A 15,705-nucleotide genomic window follows, 5' to 3' on the forward strand; every position below is an offset into this window, starting at 1 on the left:
GTGGGGTGTCGTCAGTGAGGTCATCCCATGGCACTCTGGTTTTCAGTTGCCTTGTGAAGAGGGGGCCCCAATTCCTCACAGCCCTGACAGGCTGGTCCTGGCTTTTGTTCTTTTGTAGTCATGAGGGCTACCACTTCCATTGTCCTTTCACTCCCTTTCTTGCTACCATCTTGCTAAGCCTTTCTTTAAGCCTGGCCTATCCCACTGGGTGTCCTTTATGGGTGTCTTGTTGCACGTCTTGCTGCAAGCTTGTAGCTGGGTGTACTGGGCTTACGTGGCAAGGTTTGGGTTGCGAGGGAGCTGCTTGGTTGTTTTCTGTCAGAAGCTTGCAGAAATTTCCCTAAGCGTGAAACAGAGGTCTGACCTGCAGCAAGATGACCTAGTGGGGTAGAAGACTGGCTGGAACTCGGGAAAAGAGAGTTTATGACCTCTGTAAGACAGGGCAGGCAACTTAGAAGGACTACATGGGTGTAGTGAGTTTATGCAGGGAGAACACCAGAAGGGCCATAGCTCAATTAGAACTTCGTCTGCCTACTGCTTTAAAACATGACCATGACGTGGCCTTGATGGCACATGTCAGGGCGGTCAGAGGATGCAGCCAAAGCGCAGGAGAGGTGGAGTGTCATCAGTGAGGTCATCCCATGGCACTCGTGTGGTTTGCGGTTGCATTGTGTGGAGGGGGCCTCATTTCCTTGCAGCGCTGGCAATCTGCTCTGGGCTTTGGAGCTGTGCTGGCCTCGAGGAATTGTCTCTTCCATGGAATAGGATCCCTGCGTGGCTTGCTTCCATCTGACTGATCCTTTCCTTCCACGCTCGTTATGATCTATGGGGGTCTTGGTGTGTGTCTTGCATATGAGCTGTGTGTGCAGGGTTTATTTTTTAAGGTTTTAGTCAGGAGGAGCTACACAGCTGAAAGCTGAGCAGAGGTTGTAGAAGTTTACTCATGGTACACAGACAGTGTTCGTGTGTAGACAACAAGCTGACACTGTTTCTCCCGGAGAAAGTGGGTGTTCATGTCTTGGGCTACCGTAGTCATTGGTGGCTGAAAAAGTGGCTGGATGGCAGAGCCCAAAGAGTTGTGGTACTGGAGTTAAATCCATTTGGTGGCCACTCACAAGTGCTTTTCCCCAGGGCTCAATACTGGGTCCAGTTCTGTTTAATAATCTTTCTTCTTGATCTGGATGAGGGGATCGAGTGCACCCTCAGTACATCTGCAGATGACACCAAGTACGGGCAGGAGCGTTGAGCCACTTGGAGCTATGAAGGCTCTACAGATGGCCCTGGAAAGGCTGGATCAATGGGCTGAGACCAATTGCATGAGGTTCAACAAAGCCAAGAGTCGGGTCCTGCACTTGGGTCACCACAACGCCATGAAGACTCCAGTAACTGTCAAGAGCTGTGGAAGAGCGGCTGGAAAGCTGCCCGGTGGTCAAGGACCTGGGGGTGTGGGTCGACAGTGGCTGAATATGAGCCAGTGTGTGTGGCCGTGACGGCCACCGGCGTCTTGGCTTGTGTCAGCACTGGTGTGGCCAGCAGGAGCAGGACAGTGAGCATCCCCTATTCTTGGCACTGGTGAGTCTACACCTTGAATCGTGTGTTCAGTTTTGGGCCCCTGACGGAGAGAAAGACCTTCAAGTGCCTGAGCCCTTTCAAAGAAGGAGAATGAAACTTGTGAAACGTTGGAGCACAGCTGTGATGGAGGACCCACTTTGGGTTTTGGGGTGTATAGCCTGGAGAAAAGAAAAGTGAGGGGATACCTCCTGTCTGTCTGCAACTGCCTGAAAGAGGTTGTAGTGAGGAAGGGATTCAGTCTCTTTTCCCAAGTACCAAGCGACAGGGCAAAAAGAAATGGCCTTAAGTTAGAAATTAGAAATTTAGAAAATTAGAAAATTAGAAATTAGAAAATTTTCTTCCCAGAAAAGGGTTGTCCACAGTGGAGGAGATGACCACCTGGAGCCTGTAGAGCACCTGACGCTGGAGCAGGTGGGTGCACGCACAGGAGGTGTGACCCTGTAGGAAGCCTGTGTTGGACCACGGAATTGGCAGGACCCGTGAACCCGTGAGGAAAGTCTAAATACTAAATGATTCTGTGATTCTGCTCCTGGTGGAGCCGGAGAGTGATGCTGGGGAAGGAAGATGGTCAAGTGTGTGTTGTCACAGGGAGGTCCAACCAGAGGCATGTTGAGGAGAGTGTTCTCGTGTCAAAATCTTTCTTTGGTCCAGTGATGGGCTTGTATCATGTTGTGGAAGTACCCCAGATTCTGGTCTGTGTTCTTGGTGGTATAGGAGGTGACATATTTCCTGGGAGAAGTCTTGTGGCCCTTTTCCCCCCTGTCCAGTTTGCTTCTTGAGCCCTGGCTTTGTGCTGGGTGAGGTTGGAAGAGCCTTGAGAGAAGAAAGTAAAGCGAGATGTCTCAGGCTGGGATGCAAGAGACCTTTATTGAGGAAACAAAAGAGTGAAAAGGCAGGAGCACCAAGTAGGCGGTGACAAGTATATGCTGCACGTAGGGTGACCATCAGCTGAGGTTGCTTCTGTGACATAGATCTTGCCAGAGCACCAAGATCTTCGTGGCTCCTTTAGAGGAAGAGCCATGGACAGCAGGTCCACGTGGCAAGAAGGGTCCAGAGGTGAGTCCACAATCCATGGCGTAGCTTCAATGCGGTAGGTGGTGTCCGTCAGGGGTGGTGGCGAGGGCCCTTAGCAGATGTATCCAGCCCTTCTGCCGCCAAAGCAGCCCAGGCCTCCAAAGCCATAGCCGTTGCCGTAGCCGAAGGCCCCGGAGTTGATGGCAACTCCCTGGGCACTGAGTTCGTTGCCCACGGCAGCCGATGAGGAGGATCCGACGGCGGTGCTCTGGGGGTGGGAGGTGAGGATGGGTCCTGGCAGGGTGACCAGCACGGCGGGAGGCTGGATGACGACGCGGGAGTCCTGGCACTGCAGGGAACAGGGCTCGTTGCAGCTGTTGGCCAGCGGGGTGGGTCCCCAGGAGCGGCAGGCGTTGTAGCAGGCCATGTGTGTGGTGTGGAGGAGCCCTGGAAGGGACGAGAGGCTGTTGAGCAAGCGCAGGGGCGTGGGGGTGCGAGGAGCGGTATTGCAGGAGGGCGAGGGAGTGGGGAGGCTGGTGTGGGGCTGTGGGGAGCCTGGCGGTGGGGAGGCGTGAGGGCTGCTGAGGCTGGGGGCAGAGCGTGCTGGAAGAGAGGGGCCAGGCGGGGCAGGAGAAGGAGGGGAAGGGGGTTGAGGCTCACCTTGTTGAGCGCGGAGGGAGGAGAAGGCGTCAGGAGAAGTGTGTGAGGGAGAGAGGCGCTGGGCCGGCTTTTATGCTGGTCCCCGAGGGGCGGGACAGCCTTTGCGCATGGCGACAATTTGCAGCCAGCAGCTGTCTGATGCCACAGCCTGGCCAGTAATGAGGAGGGTGTGTTTTCCTTCCCGCAATGCTCCAATTTCTTGTTCTTGTCTTGAGGACGTGTCCACTTGGCCCCGGCAGCAGCTTTGAAGTGCGAGCATTAGTGGCCAAAGACTTGGCGTTGCTGGCGCGTGTCAGGGCTGGCAAAGAACGCGGCCAGGGCGTAGCAGAGGTGGGGTGTCGTCAGTGAGGTCATCCCATGGCACTCTGGTTTTCAGTTGCCTTGTGAAGAGGGGGCCCCAATTCCTCACAGCCCTGACAGGCTGGTCCTGGCTTTTGTTCTTTTGTAGTCATGAGGGCTACCACTTCCATTGTCCTTTCACTCCCTTTCTTGCTACCATCTTGCTAAGCCTTTCTTTAAGCCTGGCCTATCCCACTGGGTGTCCTTTATGGGTGTCTTGTTGCACGTCTTGCTGCAAGCTTGTAGCTGGGTGTACTGGGCTTACGTGGCAAGGTTTGGGTTGCGAGGGAGCTGCTTGGTTGTTTTCTGTCAGAAGCTTGCAGAAATTTCCCTAAGCGTGAAACAGAGGTCTGACCTGCAGCAAGATGACCTAGTGGGGTAGAAGACTGGCTGGAACTCGGGAAAAGAGAGTTTATGACCTCTGTAAGACAGGGCAGGCAACTTAGAAGGACTACATGGGTGTAGTGAGTTTATGCAGGGAGAACACCAGAAGGGCCATAGCTCAATTAGAACTTCGTCTGCCTACTGCTTTAAAACATGACCATGACGTGGCCTTGATGGCACATGTCAGGGCGGTCAGAGGATGCAGCCAAAGCGCAGGAGAGGTGGAGTGTCATCAGTGAGGTCATCCCATGGCACTCGTGTGGTTTGCGGTTGCATTGTGTGGAGGGGGCCTCATTTCCTTGCAGCGCTGGCAATCTGCTCTGGGCTTTGGAGCTGTGCTGGCCTCGAGGAATTGTCTCTTCCATGGAATAGGATCCCTGCGTGGCTTGCTTCCATCTGACTGATCCTTTCCTTCCACGCTCGTTATGATCTATGGGGGTCTTGGTGTGTGTCTTGCATATGAGCTGTGTGTGCAGGGTTTATTTTTTAAGGTTTTAGTCAGGAGGAGCTACACAGCTGAAAGCTGAGCAGAGGTTGTAGAAGTTTACTCATGGTACACAGACAGTGTTCGTGTGTAGACAACAAGCTGACACTGTTTCTCCCGGAGAAAGTGGGTGTTCATGTCTTGGGCTACCGTAGTCATTGGTGGCTGAAAAAGTGGCTGGATGGCAGAGCCCAAAGAGTTGTGGTACTGGAGTTAAATCCATTTGGTGGCCACTCACAAGTGCTTTTCCCCAGGGCTCAATACTGGGTCCAGTTCTGTTTAATAATCTTTCTTCTTGATCTGGATGAGGGGATCGAGTGCACCCTCAGTACATCTGCAGATGACACCAAGTACGGGCAGGAGCGTTGAGCCACTTGGAGCTATGAAGGCTCTACAGATGGCCCTGGAAAGGCTGGATCAATGGGCTGAGACCAATTGCATGAGGTTCAACAAAGCCAAGAGTCGGGTCCTGCACTTGGGTCACCACAACGCCATGAAGACTCCAGTAACTGTCAAGAGCTGTGGAAGAGCGGCTGGAAAGCTGCCCGGTGGTCAAGGACCTGGGGGTGTGGGTCGACAGTGGCTGAATATGAGCCAGTGTGTGTGGCCGTGACGGCCACCGGCGTCTTGGCTTGTGTCAGCACTGGTGTGGCCAGCAGGAGCAGGACAGTGAGCATCCCCTATTCTTGGCACTGGTGAGTCTACACCTTGAATCGTGTGTTCAGTTTTGGGCCCCTGACGGAGAGAAAGACCTTCAAGTGCCTGAGCCCTTTCAAAGAAGGAGAATGAAACTTGTGAAACGTTGGAGCACAGCTGTGATGGAGGACCCACTTTGGGTTTTGGGGTGTATAGCCTGGAGAAAAGAAAAGTGAGGGGATACCTCCTGTCTGTCTGCAACTGCCTGAAAGAGGTTGTAGTGAGGAAGGGATTCAGTCTCTTTTCCCAAGTACCAAGCGACAGGGCAAAAAGAAATGGCCTTAAGTTAGAAATTAGAAATTTAGAAAATTAGAAAATTAGAAATTAGAAAATTTTCTTCCCAGAAAAGGGTTGTCCACAGTGGAGGAGATGACCACCTGGAGCCTGTAGAGCACCTGACGCTGGAGCAGGTGGGTGCACGCACAGGAGGTGTGACCCTGTAGGAAGCCTGTGTTGGACCACGGAATTGGCAGGACCCGTGAACCCGTGAGGAAAGTCTAAATACTAAATGATTCTGTGATTCTGCTCCTGGTGGAGCCGGAGAGTGATGCTGGGGAAGGAAGATGGTCAAGTGTGTGTTGTCACAGGGAGGTCCAACCAGAGGCATGTTGAGGAGAGTGTTCTCGTGTCAAAATCTTTCTTTGGTCCAGTGATGGGCTTGTATCATGTTGTGGAAGAACCCCAGATTCTGGTCTGTGTTCTTGGTGGTATAGGAGGTGACATATTTCCTGGGAGAAGTCTTGTGGCCCTTTTCCCCCCTGTCCAGTTTGCTTCTTGAGCCCTGGCTTTGTGCTGGGTGAGGTTGGAAGAGCCTTGAGAGAAGAAAGTAAAGCGAGATGTCTCAGGCTGGGATGCAAGAGACCTTTATTGAGGAAACAAAAGAGTGAAAAGGCAGGAGCACCAAGTAGGCGGTGACAAGTATATGCTGCACGTAGGGTGACCATCAGCTGAGGTTGCTTCTGTGACATAGATCTTGCCAGAGCACCAAGATCTTCGTGGCTCCTTTAGAGGAAGAGCCATGGACAGCAGGTCCACGTGGCAAGAAGGGTCCAGAGGTGAGTCCACAATCCATGGCGTAGCTTCAATGCGGTAGGTGGTGTCCGTCAGGGGTGGTGGCGAGGGCCCTTAGCAGATGTATCCAGCCCTTCTGCCGCCAAAGCAGCCCAGGCCTCCAAAGCCATAGCCGTTGCCGTAGCCGAAGGCCCCGGAGTTGATGGCAACTCCCTGGGCACTGAGTTCGTTGCCCACGGCAGCCGATGAGGAGGATCCGACGGCGGTGCTCTGGGGGTGGGAGGTGAGGATGGGTCCTGGCAGGGTGACCAGCACGGCGGGAGGCTGGATGACGACGCGGGAGTCCTGGCACTGCAGGGAACAGGGCTCGTTGCAGCTGTTGGCCAGCGGGGTGGGTCCCCAGGAGCGGCAGGCGTTGTAGCAGGCCATGTGTGTGGTGTGGAGGAGCCCTGGAAGGGACGAGAGGCTGTTGAGCAAGCGCAGGGGCGTGGGGGTGCGAGGAGCGGTATTGCAGGAGGGCGAGGGAGTGGGGAGGCTGGTGTGGGGCTGTGGGGAGCCTGGCGGTGGGGAGGCGTGAGGGCTGCTGAGGCTGGGGGCAGAGCGTGCTGGAAGAGAGGGGCCAGGCGGGGCAGGAGAAGGAGGGGAAGGGGGTTGAGGCTCACCTTGTTGAGCGCGGAGGGAGGAGAAGGCGTCAGGAGAAGTGTGTGAGGGAGAGAGGCGCTGGGCCGGCTTTTATGCTGGTCCCCGAGGGGCGGGACAGCCTTTGCGCATGGCGACAATTTGCAGCCAGCAGCTGTCTGATGCCACAGCCTGGCCAGTAATGAGGAGGGTGTGTTTTCCTTCCCGCAATGCTCCAATTTCTTGTTCTTGTCTTGAGGACGTGTCCACTTGGCCCCGGCAGCAGCTTTGAAGTGCGAGCATTAGTGGCCAAAGACTTGGCGTTGCTGGCGCGTGTCAGGGCTGGCAAAGAACGCGGCCAGGGCGTAGCAGAGGTGGGGTGTCGTCAGTGAGGTCATCCCATGGCACTCTGGTTTTCAGTTGCCTTGTGAAGAGGGGGCCCCAATTCCTCACAGCCCTGACAGGCTGGTCCTGGCTTTTGTTCTTTTGTAGTCATGAGGGCTACCACTTCCATTGTCCTTTCACTCCCTTTCTTGCTACCATCTTGCTAAGCCTTTCTTTAAGCCTGGCCTATCCCACTGGGTGTCCTTTATGGGTGTCTTGTTGCACGTCTTGCTGCAAGCTTGTAGCTGGGTGTACTGGGCTTACGTGGCAAGGTTTGGGTTGCGAGGGAGCTGCTTGGTTGTTTTCTGTCAGAAGCTTGCAGAAATTTCCCTAAGCGTGAAACAGAGGTCTGACCTGCAGCAAGATGACCTAGTGGGGTAGAAGACTGGCTGGAACTCGGGAAAAGAGAGTTTATGACCTCTGTAAGACAGGGCAGGCAACTTAGAAGGACTACATGGGTGTAGTGAGTTTATGCAGGGAGAACACCAGAAGGGCCATAGCTCAATTAGAACTTCGTCTGCCTACTGCTTTAAAACATGACCATGACGTGGCCTTGATGGCACATGTCAGGGCGGTCAGAGGATGCAGCCAAAGCGCAGGAGAGGTGGAGTGTCATCAGTGAGGTCATCCCATGGCACTCGTGTGGTTTGCGGTTGCATTGTGTGGAGGGGGCCTCATTTCCTTGCAGCGCTGGCAATCTGCTCTGGGCTTTGGAGCTGTGCTGGCCTCGAGGAATTGTCTCTTCCATGGAATAGGATCCCTGCGTGGCTTGCTTCCATCTGACTGATCCTTTCCTTCCACGCTCGTTATGATCTATGGGGGTCTTGGTGTGTGTCTTGCATATGAGCTGTGTGTGCAGGGTTTATTTTTTAAGGTTTTAGTCAGGAGGAGCTACACAGCTGAAAGCTGAGCAGAGGTTGTAGAAGTTTACTCATGGTACACAGACAGTGTTCGTGTGTAGACAACAAGCTGACACTGTTTCTCCCGGAGAAAGTGGGTGTTCATGTCTTGGGCTACCGTAGTCATTGGTGGCTGAAAAAGTGGCTGGATGGCAGAGCCCAAAGAGTTGTGGTACTGGAGTTAAATCCATTTGGTGGCCACTCACAAGTGCTTTTCCCCAGGGCTCAATACTGGGTCCAGTTCTGTTTAATAATCTTTCTTCTTGATCTGGATGAGGGGATCGAGTGCACCCTCAGTACATCTGCAGATGACACCAAGTACGGGCAGGAGCGTTGAGCCACTTGGAGCTATGAAGGCTCTACAGATGGCCCTGGAAAGGCTGGATCAATGGGCTGAGACCAATTGCATGAGGTTCAACAAAGCCAAGAGTCGGGTCCTGCACTTGGGTCACCACAACGCCATGAAGACTCCAGTAACTGTCAAGAGCTGTGGAAGAGCGGCTGGAAAGCTGCCCGGTGGTCAAGGACCTGGGGGTGTGGGTCGACAGTGGCTGAATATGAGCCAGTGTGTGTGGCCGTGACGGCCACCGGCGTCTTGGCTTGTGTCAGCACTGGTGTGGCCAGCAGGAGCAGGACAGTGAGCATCCCCTATTCTTGGCACTGGTGAGTCTACACCTTGAATCGTGTGTTCAGTTTTGGGCCCCTGACGGAGAGAAAGACCTTCAAGTGCCTGAGCCCTTTCAAAGAAGGAGAATGAAACTTGTGAAACGTTGGAGCACAGCTGTGATGGAGGACCCACTTTGGGTTTTGGGGTGTATAGCCTGGAGAAAAGAAAAGTGAGGGGATACCTCCTGTCTGTCTGCAACTGCCTGAAAGAGGTTGTAGTGAGGAAGGGATTCAGTCTCTTTTCCCAAGTACCAAGCGACAGGGCAAAAAGAAATGGCCTTAAGTTAGAAATTAGAAATTTAGAAAATTAGAAAATTAGAAATTAGAAAATTTTCTTCCCAGAAAAGGGTTGTCCACAGTGGAGGAGATGACCACCTGGAGCCTGTAGAGCACCTGACGCTGGAGCAGGTGGGTGCACGCACAGGAGGTGTGACCCTGTAGGAAGCCTGTGTTGGACCACGGAATTGGCAGGACCCGTGAACCCGTGAGGAAAGTCTAAATACTAAATGATTCTGTGATTCTGCTCCTGGTGGAGCCGGAGAGTGATGCTGGGGAAGGAAGATGGTCAAGTGTGTGTTGTCACAGGGAGGTCCAACCAGAGGCATGTTGAGGAGAGTGTTCTCGTGTCAAAATCTTTCTTTGGTCCAGTGATGGGCTTGTATCATGTTGTGGAAGTACCCCAGATTCTGGTCTGTGTTCTTGGTGGTATAGGAGGTGACATATTTCCTGGGAGAAGTCTTGTGGCCCTTTTCCCCCCTGTCCAGTTTGCTTCTTGAGCCCTGGCTTTGTGCTGGGTGAGGTTGGAAGAGCCTTGAGAGAAGAAAGTAAAGCGAGATGTCTCAGGCTGGGATGCAAGAGACCTTTATTGAGGAAACAAAAGAGTGAAAAGGCAGGAGCACCAAGTAGGCGGTGACAAGTATATGCTGCACGTAGGGTGACCATCAGCTGAGGTTGCTTCTGTGACATAGATCTTGCCAGAGCACCAAGATCTTCGTGGCTCCTTTAGAGGAAGAGCCATGGACAGCAGGTCCACGTGGCAAGAAGGGTCCAGAGGTGAGTCCACAATCCATGGCGTAGCTTCAATGCGGTAGGTGGTGTCCGTCAGGGGTGGTGGCGAGGGCCCTTAGCAGATGTATCCAGCCCTTCTGCCGCCAAAGCAGCCCAGGCCTCCAAAGCCATAGCCGTTGCCGTAGCCGAAGGCCCCGGAGTTGATGGCAACTCCCTGGGCACTGAGTTCGTTGCCCACGGCAGCCGATGAGGAGGATCCGACGGCGGTGCTCTGGGGGTGGGAGGTGAGGATGGGTCCTGGCAGGGTGACCAGCACGGCGGGAGGCTGGATGACGACGCGGGAGTCCTGGCACTGCAGGGAACAGGGCTCGTTGCAGCTGTTGGCCAGCGGGGTGGGTCCCCAGGAGCGGCAGGCGTTGTAGCAGGCCATGTGTGTGGTGTGGAGGAGCCCTGGAAGGGACGAGAGGCTGTTGAGCAAGCGCAGGGGCGTGGGGGTGCGAGGAGCGGTATTGCAGGAGGGCGAGGGAGTGGGGAGGCTGGTGTGGGGCTGTGGGGAGCCTGGCGGTGGGGAGGCGTGAGGGCTGCTGAGGCTGGGGGCAGAGCGTGCTGGAAGAGAGGGGCCAGAGAGGCAGGAGAAGGAGGGGAAGGGGGTTGAGGCTCACCTTGTTGAGCGCGGAGGGAGGAGAAGGCGTCAGGAGAAGTGTGTGAGGGAGAGAGGCGCTGAACCGGCTTTTATGCTGGACCCGAGGGGCGGGACAGCCTTTGCGCATGGCGACAATTTGCAGCCAGCAGCTGTCTGATGCCACAGCCTGGCCAGGAATGAGGAGGGTGTGTTTTCCTTCCCGCAATGCTCCAATTTCTTGTTCTTGTCTTGAGGACGTGTCCACTTGGCCCCGGCAGCAGCTTTGAAGTGCGAGCATTAGTGGCCAAAGACTTGGCCTTGCTGGCGCGTGTCAGGGCGGGCAAAGAACGCGGCCAGGGCGTAGCAGAGGTGGGGTGTCGTCAGTGAGGTCATCCCATGGCACTCTGGTTTTCAGTTGCCTTGTGAAGAGGGGGCCCCAATTCCTCACAGCCCTGACAGGCTGGTCCTGGCTTTTGTGCTTTTGTAGTCATGAGGGCTACCACTTCCATTGTCCTTTCACTCCCTTTCTTGCTACCATCTTGCTAAGCCTTTCTTTAAGCCTGGCCTATCCCACTGGGTGTCCTTTATGGGTGTCTTGTTGCACGTCTTGCTGCAAGCTTGTAGCTGGGTGTACTGGGCTTACGTGGCAAGGTTTGGGTTGCGAGGGAGCTGCTTGGTTGTTTTCTGTCAGAAGCTTGCAGAAATTTCCCTAAGCGTGAAACAGAGGTCTGACCTGCAGCAAGATGACCTAGTAGGGTAGAAGACTGGCTGAAACTCGGGAAAAGAGAGTTTATGACCTCTGTAAGACAGGGCAGGCAACTTAGAAGGACTACATGGGTGTAGTGAGTTTATGCAGGGAGAACACCAGAAGGGCCATAGCTCAATTAGAACTTCGTCTGCCTACTGCTTTAAAACATGACCATGACGTGGCCTTGATGGCACATGTCAGGGCGGTCAGAGGATGCAGCCAAAGCGCAGGAGAGGTGGAGTGTCATCAGTGAGGTCATCCCATGGCACTCGTGTGGTTTGCGGTTGCATTGTGTGGAGGGGGCCTCATTTCCTTGCAGCGCTGGCAATCTGCTCTGGGCTTTGGAGCTGTGCTGGCCTCGAGGAATTGTCTCTTCCATGGAATAGGATCCCTGCGTGGCTTGCTTCCATCTGACTAATCCTTTCCTTCCACGCTCGTTATGATCTATGGGGGTCTTGGTGTGTGTCTTGCATAGGAGCTGGGTGTGCAGGGTTTATTTTTTAAGGTTTTAGTCAGGAGGAGCTACACAGTTGAAAGCTGAGCAGAGGTTGTAGAAGTTTACTCATGGTACACAGACAGTGTTCGTGTGTAGACAACAAGCTGACACTGTTTCTCCCGGAGAAAGTGGGTGTTCATGTCTTGGGCTACCGTAGTCATTGGTGGCTGAAAAAGTGGCTGGATGGCAGAGCCCAAAGAGTTGTGGTACTGGAGTTAAATCCATTTGGTGGCCACTCACAAGTGCTTTTCCCCAGGGCTCAATACTGGGTCCAGTTCTGTTTAATAATCTTTCTTCTTGATCTGGATGAGGGGATCGAGTGCACCCTCAGTACATCTGCAGATGACACCAAGTACAGTCAGGAGCGTTGAGCCACTTGGAGCTAGGAAGGCTCTACAGATGGCCCTGGAAAGGCTGGATCAATGGGCTGAGACCAATTGCATGAGGTTCAACAAAGCCAAGAGTCGGGTCCTGCACTTGGGTCACCACAACGCCATGAAGACTCCAGTAACTGTCAAGAGCTGTGGAAGAGCGGCTGGAAAGCTGCCCGGTGGTCAAGAACCTGGGGGTGTGGGTCGACAGTGGCTGAATATGAGCCAGTGTGTGTGGCCGTGATGGCCACCGGCGTCTTGGCTTGTGTCAGCACTGGTGTGGCCAGCAGGAGCAGGACAGTGAGCATCCCCTATTCTTGGCACTCGTGAGGCCACACCTTGAATCGTGTGTTCAGTTTTGGGCCCCTGACGGAGAGAAAGACCTTCAAGTGCCTAAGCCATTTCAAAGAAGGAGAATGAAACTTGTGAAAAGTTGGAGCACAGCTGTGATGGGGGAACCACTTTGGGTTTTGGGGTGTACAGCCTGGAGAAAAGAAAAGTGAGGGGAGACCTCCTGTCTGTCTGCAACTGCCTGAAAGGAGGTTGTAGTGAGGAAGGGATTCAGTCTCTTTTCCCAAGTACCAAGCGACAGGACAAGAGGAAATGGCCTTAAATTAGAAATTAGAAATTTAGGAATTTAGAAAATTAGAAATTAGAAAATTTTCTTCCCAGAAAAGGGTTGTCCACAGTGGAGGAGATGACCACCTGGAGCCTGTAGAGCACCTGACGCTGGAGCAGGTGGGTGCACGCACAGGAGGTGTGACCCTGTAGGAAGCCTGTGTTGGACCACGGAATTGGCAGGACCCGTGAACCCGTGAGGAAAGTCTAAATACTAAATGATTCTGTGATTCTGCTCCTTGTGGAGCCGGAGAGTGATGCTGGGGAAGGAAGATGGTCAAGTGTGTGTTGTCACAGGGAGGTCCAACCAGAGGCATGTTGAGGAGAGTGTTCTCGTGTCAAAATCTTTCTTTGGTCCAGTGATGGGCTTGTATCATGTTGTGGAAGTACCCCAGATTCTGGTCTGTGTTCTTGGTGGTATAGGAGGTGACATATTTCCTGGGAGAAGTCTTGTGGCCCTTTTCCCCCCTGTCCAGTTTGCTTCTTGAGCCCTGGCTTTGTGCTGGGTGAGGTTGGAAGAGCCTTGAGAGAAGAAAGTAAAGCGAGATGTCTCAGGCTGGGATGCAAGAGACCTTTATTGAGGAAACAAAAGAGTGAAAAGGCAGGAGCACCAAGTAGGCGGTGACAAGTATATGCTGCACGTAGGGTGACCATCAGCTGAGGTTGCTTCTGTGACATAGATCTTGCCAGAGCACCAAGATCTTCGTGGCTCCTTTAGAGGAAGAGCCATGGACAGCAGGTCCACGTGGCAAGAAGGGTCCAGAGGTGAGTCCACAATCCATGGCGTAGCTTCAATGCGGTAGGTGGTGTCCGTCAGGGGTGGTGGCGAGGGCCCTTAGCAGATGTATCCAGCCCTTCTGCCGCCAAAGCAGCCCAGGCCTCCAAAGCCATAGCCGTTGCCGTAGCCGAAGGCCCCGGAGTTGATGGCAACTCCCTGGGCACTGAGTTCGTTGCCCACGGCAGCCGATGAGGAGGATCCGACGGCGGTGCTCTGGGGGTGGGAGGTGAGGATGGGTCCTGGCAGGGTGACCAGCACGGCGGGAGGCTGGATGACGACGCGGGAGTCCTGGCACTGCAGGGAACAGGGCTCGTTGCAGCTGTTGGCCAGCGGGGTGGGTCCCCAGGAGCGGCAGGCGTTGTAGCAGGCCATGTGTGTGGTGTGGAGGAGCCCTGGAAGGGACGAGAGGCTGTTGAGCAAGCGCAGGGGCGTGGGGGTGCGAGGAGCGGTATTGCAGGAGGGCGAGGGAGTGGGGAGGCTGGTGTGGGGCTGTGGGGAGCCTGGCGGTGGGGAGGCGTGAGGGCTGCTGAGGCTGGGGGCAGAGCGTGCTGGAAGAGAGGGGCCAGGCGGGGCAGGAGAAGGAGGGGAAGGGGGTTGAGGCTCACCTTGTTGAGCGCGGAGGGAGGAGAAGGCGTCAGGAGAAGTGTGTGAGGGAGAGAGGCGCTGGGCCGGCTTTTATGCTGGTCCCCGAGGGGCGGGACAGCCTTTGCGCATGGCGACAATTTGCAGCCAGCAGCTGTCTGATGCCACAGCCTGGCCAGGAATGAGGAGGGTGTGTTTTCCTTCCCGCAATGCTCCAATTTCTTGTTCTTGTCTTGAGGACGTGTCCACTTGGCCCCGGCAGCAGCTTTGAAGTGCGAGCATTAGTGGCCAAAGACTTGGCCTTGCTGGCGCGTGTCAGGGCGGGCAAAGAACGCGGCCAGGGCGTAGCAGAGGTGGGGTGTCGTCAGTGAGGTCATCCCATGGCACTCGTGTGGTTTGCAGTTGCCTTGTGAAGAGGGGGCCCCAGTTCCTCACAGCCCTGACAGGCTGGTCCTGGCTTTTGTGCTTTTGTAGTCATGAGGGCTACCACTTCCATTGTCCTTTCACTCCCTTTCTTGCTACCATCTTGCTAAGCCTTTCTTTAAGCCTGGCCTATCCCACTGGGTGTCCTTTATGGGTGTCTTGTTGCACGTCTTGCTGCAAGCTTGTAGCTGGGTGTACTGGGCTTACGTGGCAAGGTTTGGGTTGCGAGGGAGCTGCTTGGTTGTTTTCTGTCAGAAGCTTGCAGAAATTTCCCTAAGCGTGAAACAGAGGTCTGACCTGCAGCAAGATGACCTAGTAGGGTAGAAGACTGGCTGAAACTCGGGAAAAGAGAGTTTATGACCTCTGTAAGACAGGGCAGGCAACTTAGAAGGACTACATGGGTGTAGTGAGTTTATGCAGGGAGAACACCAGAAGGGCCATAGCTCAATTAGAACTTCGTCTGCCTACTGCTTTAAAACATGACCATGACGTGGCCTTGATGGCACATGTCAGGGCGGTCAGAGGATGCAGCCAAAGCGCAGGAGAGGTGGAGTGTCATCAGTGAGGTCATCCCATGGCACTCGTGTGGTTTGCGGTTGCATTGTGTGGAGGGGGCCTCATTTCCTTGCAGCGCTGGCAATCTGCTCTGGGCTTTGGAGCTGTGCTGGCCTCGAGGAATTGTCTCTTCCATGGAATAGGATCCCTGCGTGGCTTGCTTCCATCTGACTAATCCTTTCCTTCCACGCTCGTTATGATCTATGGGGGTCTTGGTGTGTGTCTTGCATAGGAGCTGGGTGTGCAGGGTTTATTTTTTAAGGTTTTAGTCAGGAGGAGCTACACAGCTGAAAGCTGAGCAGAGGTTGTAGAAGTTTACTCATGGTACACAGACAGTGTTCGTGTGTAGACAACAAGCTGACACTGTTTCTCCCGGAGAAAGTGGGTGTTCATGTCTTGGGCTACCGTAGTCATTGGTGGCTGAAAAAGTGGCTGGATGGCAGAGCCCAAAGAGTTGTGGTACTGGAGTTAAATCCATTTGGTGGCCACTCACAAGTGCTTTTCCCCAGGGCTCAATACTGGGTCCAGTTCTGTTTAATAATCTTTCTTCTTGATCTGGATGAGGGGATCGAGTGCACCCTCAGTACATCTGCAGATGACACCAAGTACAGTCAGGAGCGTTGAGCCACTTGGAGCTAGGAAGGCTCTACAGATGGCCCTGGAAAGGCTGGATCAATGGGCTGAGACCAATTGCATGAGGTTCAACAAAGCCAAGAGTCGGGTCCTGCACTTGGGTCACCACAACGCCATGAAGACTCCAGTAACTGTCAAGAGCTG

At 54.2% G+C, this 15,705-nt stretch overlaps 4 protein-coding genes across 4 annotated transcripts; all 4 read right to left on the bottom strand.

The window, feature by feature from the left end:
- Window positions 1-1,919: 1,919 nt before the first annotated feature.
- Window positions 1,920-3,013, bottom strand: LOC135578870 (feather keratin 4-like). The gene has a single exon (XM_065055243.1). The coding sequence runs from the start codon at window positions 3,011-3,013 to the stop codon at window positions 2,699-2,701; it is 315 nt and encodes a 104-aa protein (XP_064911315.1). The 3' UTR covers window positions 1,920-2,698.
- A 2,884-nt stretch (window positions 3,014-5,897) lies between these two features.
- Window positions 5,898-6,589, bottom strand: LOC135578871 (feather keratin 4-like). Its single transcript, XM_065055244.1, has one exon. It carries the CDS (start codon window positions 6,587-6,589, stop codon window positions 6,275-6,277), a length of 315 nt encoding a protein of 104 aa, XP_064911316.1. The 3' UTR covers window positions 5,898-6,274.
- Window positions 6,590-9,071: 2,482 nt separating this feature from the next.
- On the bottom strand, window positions 9,072-10,412 carry LOC135578872 (feather keratin 4-like). The gene has a single exon (XM_065055245.1). The coding sequence runs from the start codon at window positions 10,163-10,165 to the stop codon at window positions 9,851-9,853; it is 315 nt and encodes a 104-aa protein (XP_064911317.1). The 5' UTR covers window positions 10,166-10,412; the 3' UTR covers window positions 9,072-9,850.
- Window positions 10,413-13,425: 3,013 nt separating this feature from the next.
- Window positions 13,426-13,740, bottom strand: LOC135578620 (feather keratin 4-like). Its single transcript, XM_065053516.1, has one exon. The coding sequence runs from the start codon at window positions 13,738-13,740 to the stop codon at window positions 13,426-13,428; it is 315 nt and encodes a 104-aa protein (XP_064909588.1).
- Window positions 13,741-15,705: the final 1,965 nt, after the last annotated feature.

Source organism: Columba livia, chromosome 2 (genome assembly GCF_036013475.1).
Source record: "Columba livia isolate bColLiv1 breed racing homer chromosome 2, bColLiv1.pat.W.v2, whole genome shotgun sequence".
NCBI classification, from domain to species: domain Eukaryota; kingdom Metazoa; phylum Chordata; class Aves; order Columbiformes; family Columbidae; genus Columba; species Columba livia.